This window comes from Malaya genurostris, chromosome 1 (assembly GCF_030247185.1).
Source record: "Malaya genurostris strain Urasoe2022 chromosome 1, Malgen_1.1, whole genome shotgun sequence".
In the NCBI taxonomy this organism is placed as follows: domain Eukaryota; kingdom Metazoa; phylum Arthropoda; class Insecta; order Diptera; family Culicidae; genus Malaya; species Malaya genurostris.
In genome coordinates this window covers 78,555,108-78,582,891 of record NC_080570.1, presented here as the reverse complement: position 1 = coordinate 78,582,891, position 27,784 = coordinate 78,555,108, and the positions used below count along the sequence as shown (strand labels likewise).

General features: G+C 35.7%; 3 protein-coding genes across 3 annotated transcripts in view; all 3 read right to left on the bottom strand.

Annotated features, from left to right (window-relative positions):
- Positions 1 to 12,744: 12,744 nt before the first annotated feature.
- On the bottom strand, positions 12,745 to 18,505 carry LOC131426311 (solute carrier family 23 member 2-like). The gene is made up of 3 exons (XM_058588947.1): positions 18,491 to 18,505; positions 12,916 to 14,414; positions 12,745 to 12,860 (listed from the first exon to the last, which is right to left on the bottom strand). Exons 1-3 carry the CDS (start codon positions 18,503 to 18,505, stop codon positions 12,806 to 12,808), a joined length of 1,569 nt encoding a protein of 522 aa, XP_058444930.1. The 3' UTR covers positions 12,745 to 12,805.
- LOC131426306 (solute carrier family 23 member 2-like) lies at positions 18,471 to 24,292 on the bottom strand. Its single transcript, XM_058588935.1, has 3 exons — positions 24,278 to 24,292; positions 18,642 to 20,140; positions 18,471 to 18,586 (listed from the first exon to the last, which is right to left on the bottom strand). Exons 1-3 carry the CDS (start codon positions 24,290 to 24,292, stop codon positions 18,532 to 18,534), a joined length of 1,569 nt encoding a protein of 522 aa, XP_058444918.1. The 3' UTR covers positions 18,471 to 18,531.
- The window catches only part of LOC131440551 (solute carrier family 23 member 2-like), a 20,303-nt gene continuing 16,776 nt past the window's right edge, over positions 24,258 to 27,784 (bottom strand). The window contains exons 3-4 of the mRNA XM_058611923.1: positions 24,429 to 25,927; positions 24,258 to 24,373 (exon numbers count right to left, since the gene is read on the bottom strand). Coding sequence (XP_058467906.1) covers positions 24,319 to 24,373; positions 24,429 to 25,927 — 1,554 coding nt within the window. The 3' untranslated portion in view covers positions 24,258 to 24,318. The remainder of the gene's footprint in view (positions 24,374 to 24,428; positions 25,928 to 27,784) is intronic.

The following is a 27,784-nucleotide window of genomic DNA, read 5'->3' as shown; positions in this document are numbered from 1 at the left end:
ATGGTAACGAACTGCGAAAGAACAATTCCCTTGCGTGGGGTCCCAGGTAACCAGTAAGCACTAATAATGGCATTAAAATAGCCTTTTATGAGCACCAAAAATGCTTATAGCTCTATATCTGCAATCTGAAAGCTCATCTGTTGTAAATCAATCATAATTCAGCTTTCAGTATGCACACCAGCCATAAATAAGCATTATATATGAATAGTCGTATATTTTGTCAAAGTCGGCCTAAATGTAGTCTCAAGTGCGATTGAAATGCCAATTAGCGACTATTTGCTGTCATAATGCGGCTGTACTATGTGCTTATTGGTTACCGGGGGTTACAGCTACAAAATGGCGGTTTCTAAAAAAACCAACAAAAATTCAAAAATTTAATAAAAACTACAAGCCCCATGTGGTTGTTCGAGCCATTGATGTGAAACAAGGCAACCAAAATTTCTAATGACCTACAATCAAACAGTTCAATCAATCGTCACACTTTTGAATCCACTGTTGCACGAGAGTCTGCCTAGATTTATTTTGACTAGGAACCAACACCGAAAATTGTTTGTTTTATAACCGACGAAATTACACCAATATCCCAAATGTATGCAATTATATCTTTGTACATACTTGCGATATGGATTTTGATATTAAAGCTTCTCTTCGTCAAGCTTGTGTTCAAGTTTTGTATGCAAGCAGTGATTTTTATAGCGTTAAGTTTCTCTACCATTCTGCGATTTCGGTTGAAGCGATAAACTTCTTCTCGTTTTCAATCGAGTTCATCTTATATAAATTAGAAATTAATCTTAAGAACTCTAAATTTACTACCCTGGGGTAGTTGTCGATTTCTCAGGCGAAACGACATAACATGGAATTTCATCCGAGCTTGCATGACACAAGATCAGAGAATACCAATTAAAGCTTCAAATCGTTTTATGGCACGTTTTTGTCCTGCTGTCTAGCAACAACCTACCTCTAGCATGCTACGCGTGGGACTGAAACGTTAGCTATAATTTTGCTTCTATTCATGGATTCGCGTGCTTCCAACAGCTTCGCTTTTGCATCGATTGACCAATCAGAGCGATATTTATATTTATAATTTATATGTAGTTTACATTTGCTTGACGAAATAAATAAATAATAATGATTTCTATGAAGCGTCTTCAAAAACTCTCTTCCACCGGCCTATTTCTCACTATTTTTTCCACGAAAGAAATACGGAATGTTTTTCATTCAAACTAGTGGTGTTCGCATATATAAAAATATTTAATATATATATTTTTTTCTCACGGCCGCAACGTAGTGTCGAATAGAGAATATCGCCCAAATAAAATGCGCAAGTAAACGTAAAATGAATCGTTTTTTTATTATTACTTTCCTTTCGCTAAAATATAGTATATAAAATTAAAATTGTACGGTCTTTTAGATATAAGCTGTGTCGTCCATTTTGTGTAACTTGTTTCCGCTACCAATAAAACGATTTACTCAGTGACCACAGGTTGAGAAACATAAAAAACCGCTAAAAAAGCTAGTGAAGTGAAGATTCTCCGAAGGACCAAAAAGGTAAATGACCCTGAACTGGTGGACCGATATTAGCCACCTGTAGTAACCACCGTAGCCACCGTACGTAACAGGTTGGATTATTTGTAAATCCGAGCAAAACATCAATGATGCTTTTCACTCCTCGTAGGATAATCACAGGAGCTCGACCGTTACAGTTCTTCGGCTCAGGGGTTACTGTGGTTGATCAAGTTAAATTCGTCGTGGTTATTCTTGATTCAAACTTGAATTAGTCACATTGACTTCAGGATTAAAAGAGCTTGCATTGCTTTCGGCCAATGCAGATGAGCTTTTGGAAAATCATGGGGACTCAAACCCAGATACATTCATTGGATCTACACAACTATTGTTAGACCAATTTTAGCTTATCTTATGGATGTCTTGTATGGTGGCAGAAAGGAGAAGTTGCGACAGTTCAGTCAAAGCTAAATCATCTCGAACGGATGGTCCTAATGGCGTTGACAAGAGCATTCATGACAACTCCTACGCTGGTCTAGAGGCGCTACTGTGCATTGAACCACTACATGTGTTCTTAAAACAAGAAGCATTATTTTGTGTATACCGTCTTAAGGGACCAGGGGTTTGGAACAGTAACCCTATATACTACTAGTCACACTCGCTTGAGGTTTCAAATGGTTACCTGGGATGAGTATTTACTCGCTCCTAGTGACCTAACTCTCATATGCAGTTTTCATTTCAAAATGTTCAACGTTAGATATACTCTTCGTGAGAAATGGTTGTCTGGTTGTTTGGAACGACAACTTGATGAACACATAGTTTGTTATACGAAGACGGTTCTCTGTTGGATGATCGTGCTGGTGCTGGTGTCTACTGTATGGAAATGAGGCTTGAGTAGTCTCATTCACTTGGTAAATACTGTATTGTATTACAAGCTGAAATCTACGCGATTCTGTGTAGAATACAATCAGCACTTCAGCAGAGAATTTGTGGTAAACCCATTTTTTTTATTCCGACAGTCAGGCAGCTTCAAAGACTCAGCTCAGCTCAGTTCAGTTCGAATGGTTCACTGTCGAATCTAGTGATCGCATGTCGAACTCAAATTTAAAGCCTCAGTATTTCAAATGCTGTTTACTTCCAATGGGTACCCGGCCGTTCTGATATTAAAGGAAATGAACGGACTGATGAGTTGATTAGAGCTGGTGCAACGAATGATTTCGTTGGTCTTGAACCAGTTTTACCACTTTCATCTTTTCTGTTGGGTAAAGCACAAGATTCTTTCTTGGGCTGCATCCAAACATGCCAGCTACTAGCGCAGCTTGCAAAACTTGCGCTCAGACAAAAGCATTTTTACCAGATTTGAATCTGAGAATGTCAAAATGTCTACTGCATTCTTCCAAGCACCTTTGCAGTATTCTGGTTAGAGCTCTGACTGGACATTGCAAACTCAATTATCACACGGCTACTATTCAGCATGCTGAATATTATTCGCGTGATTTGTGTGGATGCGATTACAGTACTTCATACCATCAGATATGTCTCGCATTGAACTCGCAACTACATGGTTGAATCTGTGTATGTGGAGCTGAAATAAAAGGATATTCTATCGTTTCTCACCCAATGTGATAAGGAGCTTTAGTCAGAGGGGTTCATCGCTCTTCCTGAAGTGAATGAATCCTTTTTGTATTGACCTTAAAAGGTTTTAGCAGATTGGCATCCCTTATGGGGTGCCGAATTTTCTTCGGCTCATACATACTGCAAATCGTTCTGTATTCTTCCGGGAATGCAGAATGATGTCGCTTTTGTAAGATCTCTTAATCCTCTCAGAGGTTGTAGATATTATTAGATGTGCATTTTAGCACCTGCAGATCGTTCAGCATCCTTTAGGGGATGCAGAACGATTTATTTCTTTTTATGTTGTGCTGTTTTTCCACCTCACCCACACAATTTCCATCCATGTTCATTTTTATCCTTCCTTTTCCATCAGGAAATTGATGAGATGCCACGCGTGAACTGACAAAAACAGTATTTTCAAAACAGATATCAGCAAAAACGACGACCAAACAAAGTTATAGGAATAATTATATATTTTAAAGCCAGAGATTAATAAACAATGAAATTAATCCTCTCAGAGGTTGTAGATATTATTAGATGTGCATTTTAGCACCTGCAGATCGTTCAGCATCCTTTAGGGGATGCAGAACGATTTATTTCTTTTTATTTTGTGCTGTTTTTCCACCTCACCCACACAATTTCCATCCATGTTCATTTTTATCCTTCCTTTTCCATCAGGAAATTGATGAGATGCCACGCGTGAACTGACAAAAACAGTATTTTCAAAACAGATATCAGCAAAAACGACGACCAAACAAAGTTATAGGAATAATTATATATTTTAAAGCCAGAGATTAATAAACAATGAAATTAAAGTGCACATGGTGTGGTTTGTGGGTTGAAAAAGCCCTAACCAGGCCCTTCAAGACCAAGAAAACGAGAAAAACATTAATTTAAACAAAAATAGTTCCTTCGTTTGCAAAAAACATTACATCAAGCAGAATATATTTATTCCTGAAGAGCCCATAGCTGATTCATTCAGAGTTTCTGTTATAAACAACCAATGGGAGTAATATATTTTTTATTGTTTTTCACATTGGTAGTCAGGATTAAAAGGAACATGACGTCACAGTATATTGTAACACCATTCTCGAATGGATTCAAAGTTTAATAGGCTGTTTCAAGTGTCTAAGTCTAAGAATTAACAAGTTTGCTAAATATGTGCTGCTTAATATTTATTTTTCAGAATCATTCCATCCCTAGAAGCACCCAGTACTGCTAGTTTGCCTACTACAAACGATAATAAAATCATTCAACAACTAAAGGAAAAATTTCGCGAAACTTTCGACTATGTTGAGAAGTATCGTTTTCTCACGACGTTACCAAAAAGCTGGTCACCATATCGAATAATGAAAGAATTCGATGTTACCCAATATTTGGTTAAGGGGGCCAAAACACTACAGGAGCACAACGGTATAATGACTACCCCAGAAAGAAGTTATTGGACAAGTCGTCTTTACCAGAAGAAACTTTAAAACTGCTGCATGGTTTCCATACCAGTGACGAAATAAGTTTAGCCTGTCCAGGAAAACGGGACTATGTTATTTAAAAAAAATGGAGATGGTAAGATTTTTGCACAACGAAGATTAGTATTGTGCATATGCCATTTGCAATTTCAAAAAATGAGAATCTGGAAAATAAAATAGGGTTCTCAATGTTTGCAAGTATTCGCCCTGAACATTGCATTCTGACCGGAACGAGTGGCACACATACGTTTTGTGTATTTGTTTATCACCAAAATGTTAAATTAATTTTCAAAACTCCTCAAGACAGAAGGTCACTTCCAGCTGATGTGAAATCATATCGAGACTTATTTTTCAAATTTCTTTGCACCAACCGCACAGAACAATGTCCTGGCCTAGTAAAAATTTACCGATGGGAATGTGGAATCTATGCAATTTAAACAATGACGTCAAGCTAACCGTTGTTTCATGGATTTAGTGGAATTGAAAGAGTTCGTAGACATGTTTCTGGATATAATTTCAAATTTAGTCGGATTTTTTTTCAAATTTAGTCGTCGTCAAGTTCGGACATGTTTTTCATTCGCTCCCAGTGCCGCGCGCGAAATATTATTTATGGTTTATTTTAACTGTTTTTAGTTGTGTAATCAACATGAGTTGTGAAATTTGTGCACTGGATACCTCCGTCGACACAATCATGTGGACATGCGTTGGCTGCCCACGAAAATTTCACGCGGCTTGCATCGGTGTTACCATTCAGCGCGGTTCTCTCAGGAAGAGAGACAAAAAAGCCGATATTAATTCTTATGTGCTGCCATGTTGCGAGGTATGTCAAGAATTACTACAAGTAAAGATGCATTATAGCAGCCTTGTTGAGCAACAAAAATTGCTGGAGAAGCAACTTCAGGCCAACACGGAAGTGCTGCATAAGTTTGCTTTTCAACAGGAGAAGCCAACTGTAATACATGAGGCGATTGACGGACAACAAATTACAGACCTACAAATCTAGAGCACAACCTGCAACTAACGATGCCGAATCAAATGTCTGCTGAATGTTCGTCAACTGATACGTGCGTGGCGTATCGTGCTCAATTTTCGCAATTTTGACGCATTACCCAGAAGAAGAGAATAATGACAATATTATCATAAGTCAACAATCATGTTCAATAAGATCTCCTCATCTAGCGTCGTCGACAGAAATTGTAGCATATTGTCAAAATTTTAACCGTATGAAGAGCGCACTTAAGATTAATGAAATCCATAAAAATATTTTAGGGTGTTCGTATGGAATTATTCTAGCAACCGAAACTAGTTGGGATGATAGCGTTAACAGCACGGAAGTCTTCGGAAACATTTACAACGTTTTTAGAAACGATCGTGAGCTCCATACATCTGATAAAAAATCGGGGGGAGGTGTTCTTATTGCTGTTTTAGCAGAATTTGACGCCGAAATGATAACCACTACGAAATTTAAAGAATTTGAACACGTATGGGTAAGAATTCATTTAGCAGGTGAAACACATATTTTTGTTTCAGTATATTTTCCTTCTAACAATGCCCAAAAAGCCACATTTGAAAAGTTTCTGCATGTTGCTGATGAAATAATAACTAAGCTTCCATCGGAAGTTAAAGTTCATATATATGGAAACTTTAATCAGCGCAATATCGACTTTATTCCAGACGCTGAAAATGATAGCATTTTACTACCTCTCGTTGGGGAGAATGAAACACTTCATTACTTATTCGACAAAATATCCGGTTTAGGTCTTAATCAAATTATTCATATAAAAAATCAGCAAAACTGTTATTTAGATTTTTTTATTTACTAATATTCACGATGATTTTTGTGTAATAGAATCACCAACTCCATTGTGGAAAAATAAAACTTTTCATACAGCAATCGAATTCTCAATATTTATACATCAGATTAATAGACCCGACGACTACGAGTATGAGGAGATTTTCGGTTACTACTCAGCAAATTATGATAGTATTAGTCGTAAGCTACGAGAAATAGATTGGCAAGAACTCCTTAGAAACGAAGGAAATGTCGAAATTTCAGTCGATATTTTCTACACACGGCTGTACGACATAATAAATGAACGTGTCCCATTAAAGAAAATTAGGCGACAAAATAATAGAAACCTAAGGAATCGAAAACAAAAAGCTCATAAAAAGTACAAAAGAGAAAATAATAGTGACAATTTATCGAATTACATACACATCTGTGACCAACTAAGTTTAGCAATTGATACTGCATTCAAAGAGTATAACACAAGAACTGAACAGGAAATAAATTCTTACCCAAGAAAATTCTTTAGTTATATTAGAAACAAATTGAAATCAGAAAACTTTCCGTCAAGAATGTATCTACAGGAAAACATTTGTAATAACAAGAAATTTGTAATCTTTTCGCTAAATTTTTTCAACAAATCTACACGAAGTTTTCTGAAGATGACCGCGATCGTGAATATTTTAATTTCTTTCCAGAGTTTACTGAAGATATTAATGTAAATCAAATCGAAGTGCTAGACATAATAGATGCCCTAAACAAATTGGATGTCTCTAAAAGTGCCGGACCTGATGGGATTCCACCCATATTTATGAAAAAATTAGCATTAGATCTTGCGACCCCTTTGTGCTGGCTTTTTAATAATTCGCTTCAGTCTGGAGTTTTTCCAGATACGCGGAAAAACTCTTTCCTTATACCAAATTTCAAAAATGGGAAAAAGCAGACATATGCAACTATCGCGGGATTGCTATTCTTTTTTGCATTCCGAAGCTCTTTGAAGCGATCGTTAATGACAAACTGTTTAGTCAAATAAAAAATAGTATTACTCACATGCAACATGGATTTTTCAAAGGACGTTCCACTACTACAAATTTGCTTGAATTCGTCCACTATACCCTGACCGCTATGGACAAGGGAAATTACATTGAAGCTCTTTATACAGATTTCAGCAAAGCATTCGATCGTGTTGACATACCCATGCTTATGTTCAAATTACAGAAATTGGGAATCTTACCAGGTCTTCTTAATTGGTTGGAATCTTATCTAACAAATCGTCAACAAATTGTAAAATTTAAGGATAAAAAGTCGAGCCCCATTCACGTCAGTTCCGGGGTCCTCCAGGGATCTCATTAAGGTCCTCTTTTATTTATCTTGTTTGTTAACGACATTTCCTTTCTTTAAAAAAAAAATATTCTAATATACGCAGACGATATAAAACTATTTTTAGAAATAGAGAAAAGTGAGGATGCCAAGGTTTATCAAGAAGAAATTCTTTCTTTTTATTCATGGTGTAACAAAAGTCTTCTTCAACTAAATGTGAAAAAATGCAGTAGAATAACATTCAGCAAAAACGAAATACACCTGACTTGATACTTACTCTTGGAAGTCAAACAGTTCAAAAATGCGAAAGAATTAGGGACTTAGGAATAATACTAGATTCTAAAATGACTTTTGTTGACCATTATAATACAATCATAAACAGAGCCAATAACATGCTAGGATTCATAAAACGATTTTGTTATTGTTTTCACGATCCGTATACAATTAAAACATTATACATTGCCTATGTTCGGTCAGTACTAGAATACTGTAGCTTAGTTTGGTCACCTTACTTAATCACATGGGAAGATCGAATAGAATCAGTTCAAAAACAATTTTTGTTATTTGCACTTCGTAAATTAGGTTGGACAAGACTTCCTCTACCGTCCTATAAAGCCCGCTATATGCTGATCAGTATTCAAACATTAAAAGAACGCAGAGAATTTTCAATGGTCTTATTTGTAAATGACATTGTCTCGCATCGCGTAGATTCAAGTCAACTCCTGTCCAAACTAAATTTTTGCATACCATCTCGGCCTTCAAGAAATCGAAATATTTTTATTACAAACCACCAGCGAACAAACTATGCAAAAAATGGGCCAATAAATCAATTGATGGCTGTATACAACAAGCATTCAGAAGCAGTCGATTTCACTATGTCAAAAAACAAACTAAAGCAATATTTCAGTTCTATTCGGTAAGCCAATTATAATTATTTAACTCATAATAAATTATACATTATTTAGTGATCTATTTAGAATAGTTTACTTATTGAAGACGATTATTGTAATTATCCTTATGGTCTACTTTTGATTGACGACAAATAAAAAAATAAGTTACGAGTTACGATTGACGACAAATAAATAAATAAGTTAACCACACAATTTTACAGCTGATCAACAGGGAAAATATTTGAGATACGTTAAAACTTGTGTAAAAGTAAACGATTATATAATATATGTGATTTTTCCGAAAACTTTTCATTTGTTGCACAAGAATTCAATTGGGCGAACGTACAGGGCACTATTCAACCATTTGCAATTTATTATAAGGAGGTTCATGCTCCAGATTTAATGTTTACTAGTTTCACTGTAATCGCGGAATTTACCAAGCACAACCATGTTGCAGTTCGTTCATTTATAGTTAATTGTGTTAATTTCATTAGAAGTAAGTTACCTGACCTTAAGAAAATTAATTTCGCCTTTCTCATATAGAAAGGGTAAACAAACACAGAGAAAATCGACCTTTGAACCGAGGCTCGGAGGGCCGAATATCATATACCATTCGATTCAGCTCGATGAACCGAGTAAATGTCTGAGTGAGTGTAGGAGTGTGTGTGTGACAAATTCTCACTCACTTTTCTCGGAGATGGCTGACCCGATTTGCGTAAACTTAGATTCAAATGAAAGTTCTTATGGTCCTATACAAAGTCAGAATATTTTGGAATTGATTTCCAGTTTCGGAGTTACAGGGCGATATGCACCAAAAATGTGATAATAATGTCACTCACATTATTTTACATTTTTTCCAAAATTCAAATAGTCATAGAAAATCGTAAACAAAATTTATAGGTCACTATGCCGATATCCAGCTTTGGTTCCAGAAGTACCGACAATAGCAATCAAATGTAATAGAATAGAGCCCACTTCACTTTCTCACATATGATTGAATAGATTTTCACAAACCTCAATTCAAATGTAGTATAACAATGTAGTAATATTATGCAACAGAAACTTTCATACTATTTTATAAACTTTGTTGATTTGTAGTATTTCGATGAATTTTTACTGTAATATGTAGAAGAAAATGAATAAATAGTATTTTTTCTCAAATGGATAAGCAGTCAAACAAAAATAGGATGATAGCCTTTAACTTGTGCCACATGACAAAAGATTTTGATATAGATACGAAGTGGAATTTTTTCGCAACATGTAACGATAAAGGTCCATGTGATGCTTTGGGTGGAGTCTTGGAACGGAATTCTGCTAAAGCAAGTTTGTAGGGGCATTACATCACAACAGCGAAGGAGATTTATGCATGGGTAATTCCCAAGATTGATTAAAAAATGCAATATGGTTATTTCTCAGAATTATATTATAAGGAAATAGAATAGAAAATATTTTATTTTGAACTAGCTGACCCGTCGAACTTCGTCTCGTCCCAAAATTTATTTGTTCGAATTTGTGTTTTTAGACAGCAAAATTGTCGAACTAAGTGGTTAACATTTCCCCAATTCATTTAGGGTTTATCTTATGTTTGTGCTTTGGACACATAACCGTTTTTACTTTTCTTCAAGTTTCGTCTTAGACTCGTCAGTGCAGAGCAGTTCAAATTGAACTGCTTAGTGCAAACTTAAACAGTTCAATTTGAACCGCTAAGCAGACGTAATCGGCCAGTATTAGTCGAAAAAGACGTTTTCGTTCGGCACCATACCTGAATCGGCCATTATTAGTCGAAAAAGACGTTTTCGTTCGGCACGTCAGAAAAGACATGGCACTTCGGTGCCAATTGAAAAAGTGTTTTGCAAGTAGCATTAACTTTACGTCTGCTTAGCGGTTCAAATTGAACTGTTTAAGTTTGCACTAAGCAGTGCAATTTGAACTGCTCTGCACTGACGAGTCTAAGACGAAACGTAAAGAAAAGTATTTCCCCAATTGTTTCCACGGGATTCGACACACATTCGGTTTAGCCCAAATAGAAATATCACCAAAACTTAATGTGGAGATGTGAAATACTTTTGTTAAGCATAAATTGAGCAAATGCACAGTTTGTCATCCCATCCTTTGGCCAATGCACTGAACAGAGATCCCTCTCTAACGGCTTCGACTTAATAGACGTTTTCTCTTCCAGATGTTATTCTTGCTTCCGGTCATCGATAAAAAAGCTCACTAACCTGAATTTCTTATTGTTAAATTTAACACAATGTTGAAGAGTTTCTCTTCTACAGTTGTTCATTCGGTAGAGTATTTTTTTTTCGTGAATACGACTTACTTTACTATGGGGTGCCTTTTCAAAATTTACCCTCTGAGAGAGTGAAAAGTTTTTGATCGTGAATATCTCTTGTTGTATCTAACGAATCAACATAATTTTTGCTACATGCCATCGGAAATATGATCACAATTTTATGATAAAATATTCAGTTGTGTGACATAATCTCAAATCATTCAAAATTAAACTTTTCTGAAATGTTTGGTATAAACGAGTATCGAAGAGGATAATTCATAAGGCGCGTTTGCCTTTCTTGTGATCTGTGAAAGGATTTATATAATCTAACTACCAATAGAATCGAAATTTTTTAACTTAAACGTGTATAGCAAAGGCATTGAAGTATTTCAATAATACACTATTGAAAAACCTGTCTCATTTGACCCGTGTCAACACCGCGTTCTGAGGAAGAGAACAAAATATCTGCTGCTCTACAACAAATCCTTCGAGAAAAATGTTCCGAAAAGTGGTGAATATCGTAGTGAGTTCCACAATTTGGTCCTTCTAAAAGCCTGGAATGAATCCCCTACAGCATCCGGATAGTTTCTTTCAATGAAATGCAAATCCGAAATGAAATAATCGACATTGAAATTCTGTATGCGGCTATTTTTATAGCCGTTAGGACCGCCCATTAGTGAAAAAGCTACAAACGAAATCAGGTAAAAACAAGCCTCTCAACAAAAATTGGATCAGTTTGGATCCTATCGCCACTGCGAGCAGATGTATTTTGTGTCGTTTGCTAAGCTAGTTTCGCCTCCGACAAGAGCGTCACTTGCAATGATGAAAAAACAACGGTGGAGAGCATTACACAAAATCAGCCGTTCTAATTGTCTAAAGTTTTCTAAAGAACTATTAGGATTTGTTGTTCGCAAATCGAAAGGAAATATCCTCAGTTTAGTGCAAATCTAGAACAGTTTGGTTAGATTTTTGCACTTTTCGCTGTGTGAAATTCACAGTAATCGAGATCAAGTGAAGCCTTATTTGTTTTTGCGAAAAATGTGGAAAATGGGAATGCTTGCATAACTCATACAATTGATCAACTAATTGATACTCGGAAGTGTTAAGGAACATGTCAGTTGTTTTCGTATTCACGACATCCAGTTATGTCTCTGACATTACCCACCCGCCTTTTTATTTATGTATTAAGCCCATGTAACCAAATGTTCGTAAAAAAACATTTAGCATAAGCAGCATACAAAGTATTCTGAACAGTCCGTTTTTAAGAAATTACTCATACTTTACTGTTCACTCGACTCAACAGAACAAAGTTTGAAGCAGTTCCTTGAACAGCGAGAAAGTTTTCTCAGAAATTGAACGCACAGAATTAAGTTGCAAAAACTGCCACGCGTACTTTAGAGCCTTAATAACGGGGATATTTTTGAGGTACTGTGGAAGTTTTGTTTGTTTGGAGAGACGATGCATAAATTTTAATTTGATATTGATCGTACCAATTTAAATATTCTTTACTGAAATATAAAATTGCAGTCTCAATCCATTATGGTAATCGTCTTGAACATTGATCTAATTTCCACTTATTATGTGCGCTCTGTAATCTTAATCGTTCGATAGCAAAATGAAAGGAATGTCTCTTAGAACTTCTACAGCACGATCTTTTCGTTAATTCATTCAAAAATTTTCTGATTTTAAATTTTTTAAATTTAAACTCATATATATATATATATATATATATATATATATATATATATATATATATATATATATATATATATATATATATATATATATATATATATATATATATATATATATATATATATATATATATATAAATTACTAATATATTAAACTGTGCATTATTTATTCATACATTTTGCATCAAATCAAAAGAAGACAATACTATATTCCAATACTATATTTTCGTACATGTTTCTACAATAAATCTGACAAAAGATTATAGCTTCATTTTATATGTTGGTAAAAATGGAATATGTCTTGTCCACTTCCACCTAAAAGAACAAGAAGGATTATATTACAGGACATAAATGAAAATTTTACTATTACCTTCTTAGTGTTTGCATGCCATAAGGAAAGTCGAACGTAGAGCTGATGACTATATCCTCGTTTGTATTTTCTATTGCCATTTCTTTGCTCCACGCTAATAAACCACGCTCCTCAGCAGTTCCTGGGATAAGATTATCTAGAATACAACCAAGACTTCCTCCGACAAGAATACTTGTGCTAAGTAGGACGGTTAAAGTTAAGTCTAATGTTTCGTTTCCAGTTTGTATAAAATCTGGATGATCCTTAAGCCATAAGCATAGTACCAGAGGGAAGAAAATGGACAAACCTAGGATATATAAATTTCGTGCAGATCGAAGATCAACATATTGCAAGGTGGAGAGACCAAAAGCCGCTATCATTCCGAACATAACACAAAATATACCGCCAACTACCGGATCTGGTATCATTATGAAGACAGCTCCCAATTTATTTATTACTCCCTGTAGTATCATGATTAGTGCAGCCCATTGAATAACTCGTCGACTTCCAACTTTCGTAACACCAATAGCACCAACATTTTCACCGAATGTATTAGTACCATTTCCTGATCCCCAAAATCCAGCAAGTATGGTTCCAAGGCCTTCTGTACCAATTCCTCGATTAATAGCATGAAGAGGAGGTGGAGGAGCATTGCACATTTGGGAAACAGTTGGATAGTAGCTGATCGATTCTACTGTACATGCTAAAACTCCGGCCAGCATTCCCAATACACCAGCCAATGTGACAGTTGGTGTTCCAAACTGTCCCGGATATGGTACGCGGAACCACGCTGCATCTTCTAATACTTTAATTCGTACGTCCGTGCGAGCCGGATGACTTTCTGGGAAAACGTTGAAAGCTGTTAACACGAAACAAAGAGTCCACATAATTGTAATTGTAAGTAACACAGAAAAAAGCTTAAATAGTGGGAACCACCCTATTTTTATTCCGAATCTTTTTCGATATTTGATAATCGGAACTTGAATATTTGTTATTACTTGAGAAAAAAATGTCATTAGAAAAATGGTTCCTATAGCTATTCCCCAATGCTTTGATGCAGTTTCACTGGCGTGCGAGAATAATGTTAGACCCACTAAGGATACTGTAGGCACAATTGTGAGCGGTGTTATAATTTTCAGAAGTTTACCGACTAACCCGGTATATCCAATGAAGACCTGGAAGATAGCGGACACCACTATCGCTCCTGACAATTCTCGCATCCTCGTTTGCCATAGTTCTGTTTTTTCTGCTGAATCCATTGCTCCTATAATATCCTCACTAGGGCATTTCCATTGTGGAAGATTCAGTATAGCTAGAGTTGGCACTAGAAAGGATATTGTGCCTCCCTGGACAATTGGTAGTCGACATCCCCAAGTCACTTGAATATATGTCACCAGACCGGTGACGAATATCATCGTTGATATAATTATCCCTCTCGCTGGATCCTTGTCTTCCATGCAAAGTGCCGGTGTTAATATAAATGGGATGGATACGATTGCTCCAATCATTGTCAGATAATGCTAAAAATATAGTACTTAGAATCAAATTTTATTTATAAATAGTAATGACAAGTAATTAAGGAGTAGGTCGATAACAGTACGTAACACGCTTTTTTGAATACATTGAAACAATCGAAAAAAAATCAATACAGCTTAATACAAGTTAACCACACAATTTTACAGCTGATCAACAGGGAAAATATTTGAGATACGTTAAAACTTGTGTAAAAGTAAACGATTATATAATATATGTGATTTTTCCGAAAACTTTTCATTTGTTGCACAAGAATTCAATTGGGCGAACGTACAGGGCACTATTCAACCATTTGCAATTTATTATAAGGAGGTTCATGCTCCAGATTTAATGTTTACTAGTTTCACTGTAATCGCGGAATTTACCAAGCACAACCATGTTGCAGTTCGTTCATTTATAGTTAATTGTGTTAATTTCATTAGAAGTAAGTTACCTGACCTTAAGAAAATTAATTTCGCCTTTCTCATATAGAAAGGGTAAACAAACACAGAGAAAATCGACCTTTGAACCGAGGCTCGGAGGGCCGAATATCATATACCATTCGATTCAGCTCGATGAACCGAGTAAATGTCTGAGTGAGTGTAGGAGTGTGTGTGTGACAAATTCTCACTCACTTTTCTCGGAGATGGCTGACCCGATTTGCGTAAACTTAGATTCAAATGAAAGTTCTTATGGTCCTATACAAAGTCAGAATATTTTGGAATTGATTTCCAGTTTCGGAGTTACAGGGCGATATGCACCAAAAATGTGATAATAATGTCACTCACATTATTTTACATTTTTTCCAAAATTCAAATAGTCATAGAAAATCGTAAACAAAATTTATAGATCACTATGCCGATATCCAGCTTTGGTTCCAGAAGTACCGACAATAGCAATCAAATGTAATAGAATAGAGCCCACTTCACTTTCTCACATATGATTGAATAGATTTTCACAAACCTCAATTCAAATGTAGTATAACAATGTAGTAATATTATGCAACAGAAACTTTCATACTATTTTATAAACTTTGTTGATTTGTAGTATTTCGATGAATTTTTACTGTAATATGTAGAAGAAAATGAATAAATAGTATTTTTTCTCAAATGGATAAGCAGTCAAACAAAAATAGGATGATAGCCTTTAACTTGTGCCACATGACAAAAGATTTTGATATAGATACGAAGTGGAATTTTTTCGCAACATGTAACGATAAAGGTCCATGTGATGCTTTGGGTGGAGTCTTGGAACGGAATTCTGCTAAAGCAAGTTTGTAGGGGCATTACATCACAACAGCGAAGGAGATTTATGCATGGGTAATTCCCAAGATTGATTAAAAAATGCAATATGGTTATTTCTCAGAATTATATTATAAGGAAATAGAATAGAAAATATTTTATTTTGAACTAGCTGACCCGTCGAACTTCGTCTCGCCCCAAAATTTATTTGTTCGAATTTGTGTTTTTAGACAGCAAAATTGTCGAACTAAGTGGTTAACATTTCCCCAATTCATTTAGGGTTTATCTTATGTTTGTGCTTTGGACACATAACCGTTTTTACTTTTCTTCAAGTTTCGTCTTAGACTCGTCAGTGCAGAGCAGTTCAAATTGAACTGCTTAGTGCAAACTTAAACAGTTCAATTTGAACCGCTAAGCAGACGTAATCGGCCAGTATTAGTCGAAAAAGACGTTTTCGTTCGGCACCATACCTGAATCGGCCATTATTAGTCGAAAAAGACGTTTTCGTTCGGCACGTCAGAAAAGACATGGCACTTCGGTGCCAATTGAAAAAGTGTTTTGCAAGTAGCATTAACTTTACGTCTGCTTAGCGGTTCAAATTGAACTGTTTAAGTTTGCACTAAGCAGTGCAATTTGAACTGCTCTGCACTGACGAGTCTAAGACGAAACGTAAAGAAAAGTATTTCCCCAATTGTTTCCACGGGATTCGACACACATTCGGTTTAGCCCAAATAGAAATATCACCAAAACTTAATGTGGAGATGTGAAATACTTTTGTTAAGCATAAATTGAGCAAATGCACAGTTTGTCATCCCATCCTTTGGCCAATGCACTGAACAGAGATCCCTCTCTAACGGCTTCGACTTAATAGACGTTTTCTCTTCCAGATGTTATTCTTGCTTCCGGTCATCGATAAAAAAGCTCACTAACCTGAATTTCTTATTGTTAAATTTAACACAATGTTGAAGAGTTTCTCTTCTACAGTTGTTCATTCGGTAGAGTATTTTTTTTTCGTGAATACGACTTACTTTACTATGGGGTGCCTTTTCAAAATTTACCCTCTGAGAGAGTGAAAAGTTTTTGATCGTGAATATCTCTTGTTGTATCTAACGAATCAACATAATTTTTGCTACATGCCATCGGAAATATGATCACAATTTTATGATAAAATATTCAGTTGTGTGACATAATCTCAAATCATTCAAAATTAAACTTTTCTGAAATGTTTGGTATAAACGAGTATCGAAGAGGATAATTCATAAGGCGCGTTTGCCTTTCTTGTGATCTGTGAAAGGATTTATATAATCTAACTACCAATAGAATCGAAATTTTTTAACTTAAACGTGTATAGCAAAGGCATTGAAGTATTTCAATAATACACTATTGAAAAACCTGTCTCATTTGACCCGTGTCAACACCGCGTTCTGAGGAAGAGAACAAAATATCTGCTGCTCTACAACAAATCCTTCGAGAAAAATGTTCCGAAAAGTGGTGAATATCGTAGTGAGTTCCACAATTTGGTCCTTCTAAAAGCCTGGAATGAATCCCCTACAGCATCCGGATAGTTTCTTTCAATGAAATGCAAATCCGAAATGAAATAATCGACATTGAAATTCTGTATGCGGCTATTTTTATAGCCGTTAGGACCGCCCATTAGTGAAAAAGCTACAAACGAAATCAGGTAAAAACAAGCCTCTCAACAAAAATTGGATCAGTTTGGATCCTATCGCCACTGCGAGCAGATGTATTTTGTGTCGTTTGCTAAGCTAGTTTCGCCTCCGACAAGAGCGTCACTTGCAATGATGAAAAAACAACGGTGGAGAGCATTACACAAAATCAGCCGTTCTAATTGTCTAAAGTTTTCTAAAGAACTATTAGGATTTGTTGTTCGCAAATCGAAAGGAAATATCCTCAGTTTAGTGCAAATCTAGAACAGTTTGGTTAGATTTTTGCACTTTTCGCTGTGTGAAATTCACAGTAATCGAGATCAAGTGAAGCCTTATTTGTTTTTGCGAAAAATGTGGAAAATGGGAATGCTTGCATAACTCATACAATTGATCAACTAATTGATACTCGGAAGTGTTAAGGAACATGTCAGTTGTTTTCGTATTCACGACATCCAGTTATGTCTCTGACATTACCCACCCGCCTTTTTATTTATGTATTAAGCCCATGTAACCAAATGTTCGTAAAAAAACATTTAGCATAAGCAGCATACAAAGTATTCTGAACAGTCCGTTTTTAAGAAATTACTCATACTTTACTGTTCACTCGACTCAACAGAACAAAGTTTGAAGCAGTTCCTTGAACAGCGAGAAAGTTTTCTCAGAAATTGAACGCACAGAATTAAGTTGCAAAAACTGCCACGCGTACTTTAGAGCCTTAATAACGGGGATATTTTTGAGGTACTGTGGAAGTTTTGTTTGTTTGGAGAGACGATGCATAAATTTTAATTTGATATTGATCGTACCAATTTAAATATTCTTTACTGAAATATAAAATTGCAGTCTCAATCCATTATGGTAATCGTCTTGAACATTGATCTAATTTCCACTTATTATGTGCGCTCTGTAATCTTAATCGTTCGATAGCAAAATGAAAGGAATGTCTCTTAGAACTTCTACAGCACGATCTTTTCGTTAATTCATTCAAAAATTTTCTGATTTTAAATTTTTTAAATTTAAACTCATATATATATATATATATATATATATATATATATATATATATATATATATATATATATATATATATATATATAAATTACTAATATATTAAACTGTGCATTATTTATTCATACATTTTGCATCAAATCAAAAGAAGACAATACTATATTCCAATACTATATTTTCGTACATGTTTCTACAATAAATCTGACAAAAGATTATAGCTTCATTTTATATGTTGGTAAAAATGGAATATGTCTTGTCCACTTCCACCTAAAAGAACAAGAAGGATTATATTACAGGACATAAATGAAAATTTTACTATTACCTTCTTAGTGTTTGCATGCCATAAGGAAAGTCGAACGTAGAGCTGATGACTATATCCTCGTTTGTATTTTCTATTGCCATTTCTTTGCTCCACGCTAATAAACCACGCTCCTCAGCAGTTCCTGGGATAAGATTATCTAGAATACAACCAAGACTTCCTCCGACAAGAATACTTGTGCTAAGTAGGACGGTTAAAGTTGAGTCTAATGTTTCGTTTCCAGTTTGTATAAAATCTGGATGATCCTTAAGCCATAAGCATAGTACCAGAGGGAAGAAAATGGACAAACCTAGGATATATAAATTTCGTGCAGATCGAAGATCAACATATTGCAAGGTGGAGAGACCAAAAGCCGCTATCATTCCGAACATAACACAAAATATACCGCCAACTACCGGATCTGGTATCATTATGAAGACAGCTCCCAATTTATTTATTACTCCCTGTAGTATCATGATTAGTGCAGCCCATTGAATAACTCGTCGACTTCCAACTTTCGTAACACCAATAGCACCAACATTTTCACCGAATGTATTAGTACCATTTCCTGATCCCCAAAATCCAGCAAGTATGGTTCCAAGGCCTTCTGTACCAATTCCTCGATTAATAGCATGAAGAGGAGGTGGAGGAGCATTGCACATTTGGGAAACAGTTGGATAGTAGCTGATCGATTCTACTGTACATGCTAAAACTCCGGCCAGCATTCCCAATACACCAGCCAATGTGACAGTTGGTGTTCCAAACTGTCCCGGATATGGTACGCGGAACCACGCTGCATCTTCTAATACTTTAATTCGTACGTCCGTGCGAGCCGGATGACTTTCTGGGAAAACGTTGAAAGCTGTTAACACGAAACAAAGAGTCCACATAATTGTAATTGTAAGTAACACAGAAAAAAGCTTAAATAGTGGGAACCACCCTATTTTTATTCCGAATCTTTTTCGATATTTGATAATCGGAACTTGAATATTTGTTATTACTTGAGAAAAAAATGTCATTAGAAAAATGGTTCCTATAGCTATTCCCCAATGCTTTGATGCAGTTTCACTGGCGTGCGAGAATAATGTTAGACCCACTAAGGATACTGTAGGCACAATTGTGAGCGGTGTTATAATTTTCAGAAGTTTACCGACTAACCCGGTATATCCAATGAAGACCTGGAAGATAGCGGACACCACTATCGCTCCTGACAATTCTCGCATCCTCGTTTGCCATAGTTCTGTTTTTTCTGCTGAATCCATTGCTCCTATAATATCCTCACTAGGGCATTTCCATTGTGGAAGATTCAGTATAGCTAGAGTTGGCACTAGAAAGGATATTGTGCCTCCCTGGACAATTGGTAGTCGACATCCCCAAGTCACTTGAATATATGTCACCAGACCGGTGACGAATATCATCGTTGATATAATTATCCCTCTCGCTGGATCCTTGTCTTCCATGCAAAGTGCCGGTGTTAATATAAATGGGATGGATACGATTGCTCCAATCATTGTCAGATAATGCTAAAAATATAGTACTTAGAATCAAATTTTATTTATAAATAGTAATGACAAGTAATTAAGGAGTAGGTCGATAACAGTACGTAACACGCTTTTTTGAATACATTGAAACAATCGAAAAAAAATCAATACAGCTTAATACAAGTTAACCACACAATTTTACAGCTGATCAACAGGGAAAATATTTGAGATACGTTAAAACTTGTGTAAAAGTAAACGATTATATAATATATGTGATTTTTCCGAAAACTTTTCATTTGTTGCACAAGAATTCAATTGGGCGAACGTACAGGGCACTATTCAACCATTTGCAATTTATTATAAGGAGGTTCATGCTCCAGATTTAATGTTTACTAGTTTCACTGTAATCGCGGAATTTACCAAGCACAACCATGTTGCAGTTCGTTCATTTATAGTTAATTGTGTTAATTTCATTAGAAGTAAGTTACCTGACCTTAAGAAAATTAATTTCGCCTTTCTCATATAGAAAGGGTAAACAAACACAGAGAAAATCGACCTTTGAACCGAGGCTCGGAGGGCCGAATATCATATACCATTCGATTCAGCTCGATGAACCGAGTAAATGTCTGAGTGAGTGTAGGAGTGTGTGTGTGACAAATTCTTACTCACTTTTCTCGGAGATGGCTGACCCGATTTGCGTAAACTTAGATTCAAATGAAAGTTCTTATGGTCCTATACAAAGTCAGAATATTTTGGAATTGATTTCCAGTTTCGGAGTTACAGGGCGATATGCACCAAAAATGTGATAATAATGTCACTCACATTATTTTACATTTTTTCCAAAATTCAAATAGTCATAGAAAATCGTAAACAAAATTTATAGGTCACTATGCCGATATCCAGCTTTGGTTCCAGAAGTACCGACAATAGCAATCAAATGTAATAGAATAGAGCCCACTTCACTTTCTCACATATGATTGAATAGATTTTCACAAACCTCAATTCAAATGTAGTATAACAATGTAGTAATATTATGCAACAGAAACTTTCATACTATTTTATAAACTTTGTTGATTTGTAGTATTTCGATGAATTTTTACTGTAATATGTAGAAGAAAATGAATAAATAGTATTTTTTCTCAAATGGATAAGCAGTCAAACAAAAATAGGATGATAGCCTTTAACTTGTGCCACATGACAAAAGATTTTGATATAGATACGAAGTGGAATTTTTTCGCAACATGTAACGATAAAGGTCCATGTGATGCTTTGGGTGGAGTCTTGGAACGGAATTCTGCTAAAGCAAGTTTGTAGGGGCATTACATCACAACAGCGAAGGAGATTTATGCATGGGTAATTCCCAAGATTGATTAAAAAATGCAATATGGTTATTTCTCAGAATTATATTATAAGGAAATAGAATAGAAAATATTTTATTTTGAACTAGCTGACCCGTCGAACTTCGTCTCGCCCCAAAATTTATTTGTTCGAATTTGTGTTTTTAGACAGCAAAATTGTCGAACTAAGTGGTTAACATTTCCCCAATTCATTTAGGGTTTATCTTATGTTTGTGCTTTGGACACATAACCGTTTTTACTTTTCTTCAAGTTTCGTCTTAGACTCGTCAGTGCAGAGCAGTTCAAATTGAACTGCTTAGTGCAAACTTAAACAGTTCAATTTGAACCGCTAAGCAGACGTAATCGGCCAGTATTAGTCGAAAAAGACGTTTTCGTTCGGCACCATACCTGAATCGGCCATTATTAGTCGAAAAAGACGTTTTCGTTCGGCACGTCAGAAAAGACATGGCACTTCGGTGCCAATTGAAAAAGTGTTTTGCAAGTAGCATTAACTTTACGTCTGCTTAGCGGTTCAAATTGAACTGTTTAAGTTTGCACTAAGCAGTGCAATTTGAACTGCTCTGCACTGACGAGTCTAAGACGAAACGTAAAGAAAAGTATTTCCCCAATTGTTTCCACGGGATTCGACACACATTCGGTTTAGCCCAAATAGAAATATCACCAAAACTTAATGTGGAGATGTGAAATACTTTTGTTAAGCATAAATTGAGCAAATGCACAGTTTGTCATCCCATCCTTTGGCCAATGCACTGAACAGAGATCCCTCTCTAACGGCTTCGACTTAATAGACGTTTTCTCTTCCAGATGTTATTCTTGCTTCCGGTCATCGATAAAAAAGCTCACTAACCTGAATTTCTTATTGTTAAATTTAACACAATGTTGAAGAGTTTCTCTTCTACAGTTGTTCATTCGGTAGAGTATTTTTTTTTCGTGAATACGACTTACTTTACTATGGGGTGCCTTTTCAAAATTTACCCTCTGAGAGAGTGAAAAGTTTTTGATCGTGAATATCTCTTGTTGTATCTAACGAATCAACATAATTTTTGCTACATGCCATCGGAAATATGATCACAATTTTATGATAAAATATTCAGTTGTGTGACATAATCTCAAATCATTCAAAATTAAACTTTTCTGAAATGTTTGGTATAAACGAGTATCGAAGAGGATAATTCATAAGGCGCGTTTGCCTTTCTTGTGATCTGTGAAAGGATTTATATAATCTAACTACCAATAGAATCGAAATTTTTTAACTTAAACGTGTATAGCAAAGGCATTGAAGTATTTCAATAATACACTATTGAAAAACCTGTCTCATTTGACCCGTGTCAACACCGCGTTCTGAGGAAGAGAACAAAATATCTGCTGCTCTACAACAAATCCTTCGAGAAAAATGTTCCGAAAAGTGGTGAATATCGTAGTGAGTTCCACAATTTGGTCCTTCTAAAAGCCTGGAATGAATCCCCTACAGCATCCGGATAGTTTCTTTCAATGAAATGCAAATCCGAAATGAAATAATCGACATTGAAATTCTGTATGCGGCTATTTTTATAGCCGTTAGGACCGCCCATTAGTGAAAAAGCTACAAACGAAATCAGGTAAAAACAAGCCTCTCAACAAAAATTGGATCAGTTTGGATCCTATCGCCACTGCGAGCAGATGTATTTTGTGCTAAGCTAGTTTCGCCTCCGACAAGAGCGTCACTTGCAATGATGAAAAAACAACGGTGGAGAGCATTACACAAAATCAGCCGTTCTAATTGTCTAAAGTTTTCTAAAGAACTATTAGGATTTGTTGTTCGCAAATCGAAAGGAAATATCCTCAGTTTAGTGCAAATCTAGAACAGTTTGGTTAGATTTTTGCACTTTTCGCTGTGTGAAATTCACAGTAATCGAGATCAAGTGAAGCCTTATTTGTTTTTGCGAAAAATGTGGAAAATGGGAATGCTTGCATAACTCATACAATTGATCAACTAATTGATACTCGGAAGTGTTAAGGAACATGTCAGTTGTTTTCGTATTCACGACATCCAGTTATGTCTCTGACATTACCCACCCGCCTTTTTATTTATGTATTAAGCCCATGTAACCAAATGTTCGTAAAAAAACATTTAGCATAAGCAGCATACAAAGTATTCTGAACAGTCCGTTTTTAAGAAATTACTCATACTTTACTGTTCACTCGACTCAACAGAACAAAGTTTGAAGCAGTTCCTTGAACAGCGAGAAAGTTTTCTCAGAAATTGAACGCACAGAATTAAGTTGCAAAAACTGCCACGCGTACTTTAGAGCCTTAATAACGGGGATATTTTTGAGGTACTGTGGAAGTTTTGTTTGTTTGGAGAGACGATGCATAAATTTTAATTTGATATTGATCGTACCAATTTAAATATTCTTTACTGAAATATAAAATTGCAGTCTCAATCCATTATGGTAATCGTCTTGAACATTGATCTAATTTCCACTTATTATGTGCGCTCTGTAATCTTAATCGTTCGATAGCAAAATGAAAGGAATGTCTCTTAGAACTTCTACAGCACGATCTTTTCGTTAATTCATTCAAAAATTTTCTGATTTTAAATTTTTTAAATTTAAACTCATATATATATATATATATATATATATATATATATATATATATATATATATATATATATATATATATATATATATATATATATATATATATATATATATATATATATATATATATATATATATATATATATATATATATATAAATTACTAATATATTAAACTGTGCATTATTTATTCATACATTTTGCATCAAATCAAAAGAAGACAATACTATATTCCAATACTATATTTTCGTACATGTTTCTACAATAAATCTGACAAAAGATTATAGCTTCATTTTATATGTTGGTAAAAATGGAATATGTCTTGTCCACTTCCACCTAAAAGAACAAGAAGGATTATATTACAGGACATAAATGAAAATTTTACTATTACCTTCTTAGTGTTTGCATGCCATAAGGAAAGTCGAACGTAGAGCTGATGACTATATCCTCGTTTGTATTTTCTATTACCATTTCTTTGCTCCACGCTAATAAACCACGCTCCTCAGCAGTTCCTGGGATAAGATTATCTAGAATACAACCAAGACTTCCTCCGACAAGAATACTTGTGCTAAGTAGGACGGTTAAAGTTGAGTCTAATGTTTCGTTTCCAGTTTGTATAAAATCTGGATGATCCTTAAGCCATAAGCATAGTACCAGAGGGAAGAAAATGGACAAACCTAGGATATATAAATTTCGTGCAGATCGAAGATCAACATATTGCAAGGTGGAGAGACCAAAAGCCGCTATCATTCCGAACATAACACAAAATATACCGCCAACTACCGGATCTGGTATCATTATGAAGACAGCTCCCAATTTATTTATTACTCCCTGTAGTATCATGATTAGTGCAGCCCATTGAATAACTCGTCGACTTCCAACTTTCGTAACACCAATAGCACCAACATTTTCACCGAATGTATTAGTACCATTTCCTGATCCCCAAAATCCAGCAAGTATGGTTCCAAGGCCTTCTGTACCAATTCCTCGATTAATAGCATGAAGAGGAGGTGGAGGAGCATTGCACATTTGGGAAACAGTTGGATAGTAGCTGATCGATTCTACTGTACATGCTAAAACTCCGGCCAGCATTCCCAATACACCAGCCAATGTGACAGTTGGTGTTCCAAACTGTCCCGGATATGGTACGCGGAACCACGCTGCATCTTCTAATACTTTAATTCGTACGTCCGTGCGAGCCGGATGACTTTCTGGGAAAACGTTGAAAGCTGTTAACACGAAACAAAGAGTCCACATAATTGTAATTGTAAGTAACACAGGAAAAAGCTTAAATAGTGGGAACCACCCTATTTTTATTCCGAATCTTTTTCGATATTTGATAATCGGAACTTGAATATTTGTTATTACTTGAGAAAAAAATGTCATTAGAAAAATGGTTCCTATAGCTATTCCCCAATGCTTTGATGCAGTTTCACTGGCGTGCGAGAATAATGTTAGACCCACTAAGGATACTGTAGGCACAATTGTGAGCGGTGTTATAATTTTCAGAAGTTTACCGACTAACCCGGTATATCCAATGAAGACCTGGAAGATAGCGGACACCACTATCGCTCCTGACAATTCTCGCATCCTCGTTTGCCATAGTTCTGTTTTTTCTGCTGAATCCATTGCTCCTATAATATCCTCACTAGGGCATTTCCATTGTGGAAGATTCAGTATAGCTAGAGTTGGCACTAGAAAGGATATTGTGCCTCCCTGGACAATTGGTAGTCGACATCCCCAAGTCACTTGAATATATGTCACCAGACCGGTGACGAATATCATCGTTGATATAATTATCCCTCTCGCTGGATCCTTGTCTTCCATGCAAAGTGCCGGTGTTAATATAAATGGGATGGATACGATTGCTCCAATCATTGTCAGATAATGCTAAAAATATAGTACTTAGAATCAAATTTTATTTATAAATAGTAATGACAAGTAATTAAGGAGTAGGTCGATAACAGTACGTAACACGCTTTTTTGAATACATTGAAACAATCGAAAAAAAATCAATACAGCCTTGCGAATTATACACAACGCGTGAATCAATCACAACGTGCCATTTGTTTATCAAAACAGTACTCAAATGAAAATTCACGTTCGATCACGATTTCCAGTGTGATAAATCCAATCTTAAGCAAGCAAAACAAATTGTGATTTTCTTTAGACTAAATTTTTAGATTTTACAAACCCACCAGGGCTGAGATAATCGTCGAAAATCAAAAATCATCGGTTAAGATCACTGATCGAGTGCATAAAAAATCACTACTGATTTTATCACAAGTGATCCTAATCAAGGAACAACAACATCGTTGCGTAATCACAACTGATTTGATCGCCAAATGATTATGATTCTTGTATGATCAAGATTATGACAAGTCCAGATCAGCCCAGATATAAATTCCGAAATATCACTACAAACTCGATCGGAAATGATTATTGAAGAAAGCCGTTATTGATTGTAATCAGCTAAATATGCAGAAAAGGGTGGGTAAATTAGCGAAATTTATAAATGTTGCAAGGTATGAGTATTAAAAGACAATGTCTGTCACCTCATCGTTGTACGCGAACAAAGTTGTACAGAAATCATTGTGCGGAAATCACATGTCTGTCAGCGGTATAAGCCGTGTGGCATCCGGCCGAAATACTTCAACTAAGAATTGACCACTGGTTTCCTGTTTCATGTCGTAAAGAGCCACCAAAATGGGAGCTCTCATGTCAAGGGAGGTTTTCGTACCGATGACTGAATGGATGCAAGAGCTAAAATAATGCAGTCGTGAACGGAATATGAAATTTCCGAAATCGAAAAAAAATGTTGATGCCAAAAGTCTTAGAATTGCATGAAACGTCGAGATTTAGTGTCATTTCGAAAAAAAAAATTGTTTTGAAAAAATCGACTTTTTGGGTCTCAGAAAGTCAATTTTATCGGAATAAATTTTTTTTTGAAATAACACTAAATCTCGACGTTTCATGCAATTTTAAGATTTTTGGCATCAAAAAAAATTTGCATTGCAATTTCGGAAATTTCATGTACTCCCTATGGTGCATTGAACGATGAATCCTGAAGATCGAAAATAAAAAAAAACATAAAAAACAGTTACGTAAAATTGAATTCTGTTCGACAGTTTTAAAATCGTTGTGAAATTTGTACCTTGTATCAAGTTTGTGCTTAAAGTACTCTTCTGCTTTTTTTATAATGTCGATGGTGACTAATGTCGTTTTTCATTGATTCCACTCGCTCGGTGCCAGTGTTTCGCCCTAACAGTTGATCAATGAAACTGTTTTGTAAAGTTTGGTTTGCACGCTTGCTGCTCTGAAAAGAAAACGGGTGCAAAATAGTTGCCCGAGAATTGCCCCGAAAGTGCATTTTTTTCGTGCGGTGCAAATCAATGAAACACAGTGCACCTGGTTTGATTGCCCGACTGCAAGAAAAGTGCACGAATCGAGCAAAACACTCCACGAGTGTTCTCAATGAAAAACGACATAAGTTTCAACTAGTTTACTTGAAATCAAGTTATTTTCAAGTTCTGAAAAGATAAGTTATTTCAGTATGTAGCCTATGGCAAGTCTCTTAAAGGCCGGAGGAGACTAATAATTAATGTAACTTGCACATCCCTATGCTAGCTAGCCAAGTTCTGTAGTATGTGTGTCAAGTCATCGCGCAGACTACTACTACCTCTTGAGTAAGACGCGGGTTCATTGGTGATGGACCGTTGTCCTGTCGAGACGTGGTTGAAAAAGGCC

Coding starts and splice junctions, on each gene's coding strand:
- LOC131426311 (XM_058588947.1), bottom strand. Junction 12,861..12,915: donor GGCATGCAAACACTAAGAAG/GTAATAGTAAAA, acceptor TTGTTCTTTTAG/GTGGAAGTGGACAAGACATA.
- LOC131426306 (XM_058588935.1), bottom strand. Junction 18,587..18,641: donor GGCATGCAAACACTAAGAAG/GTAATAGTAAAA, acceptor TTGTTCTTTTAG/GTGGAAGTGGACAAGACATA.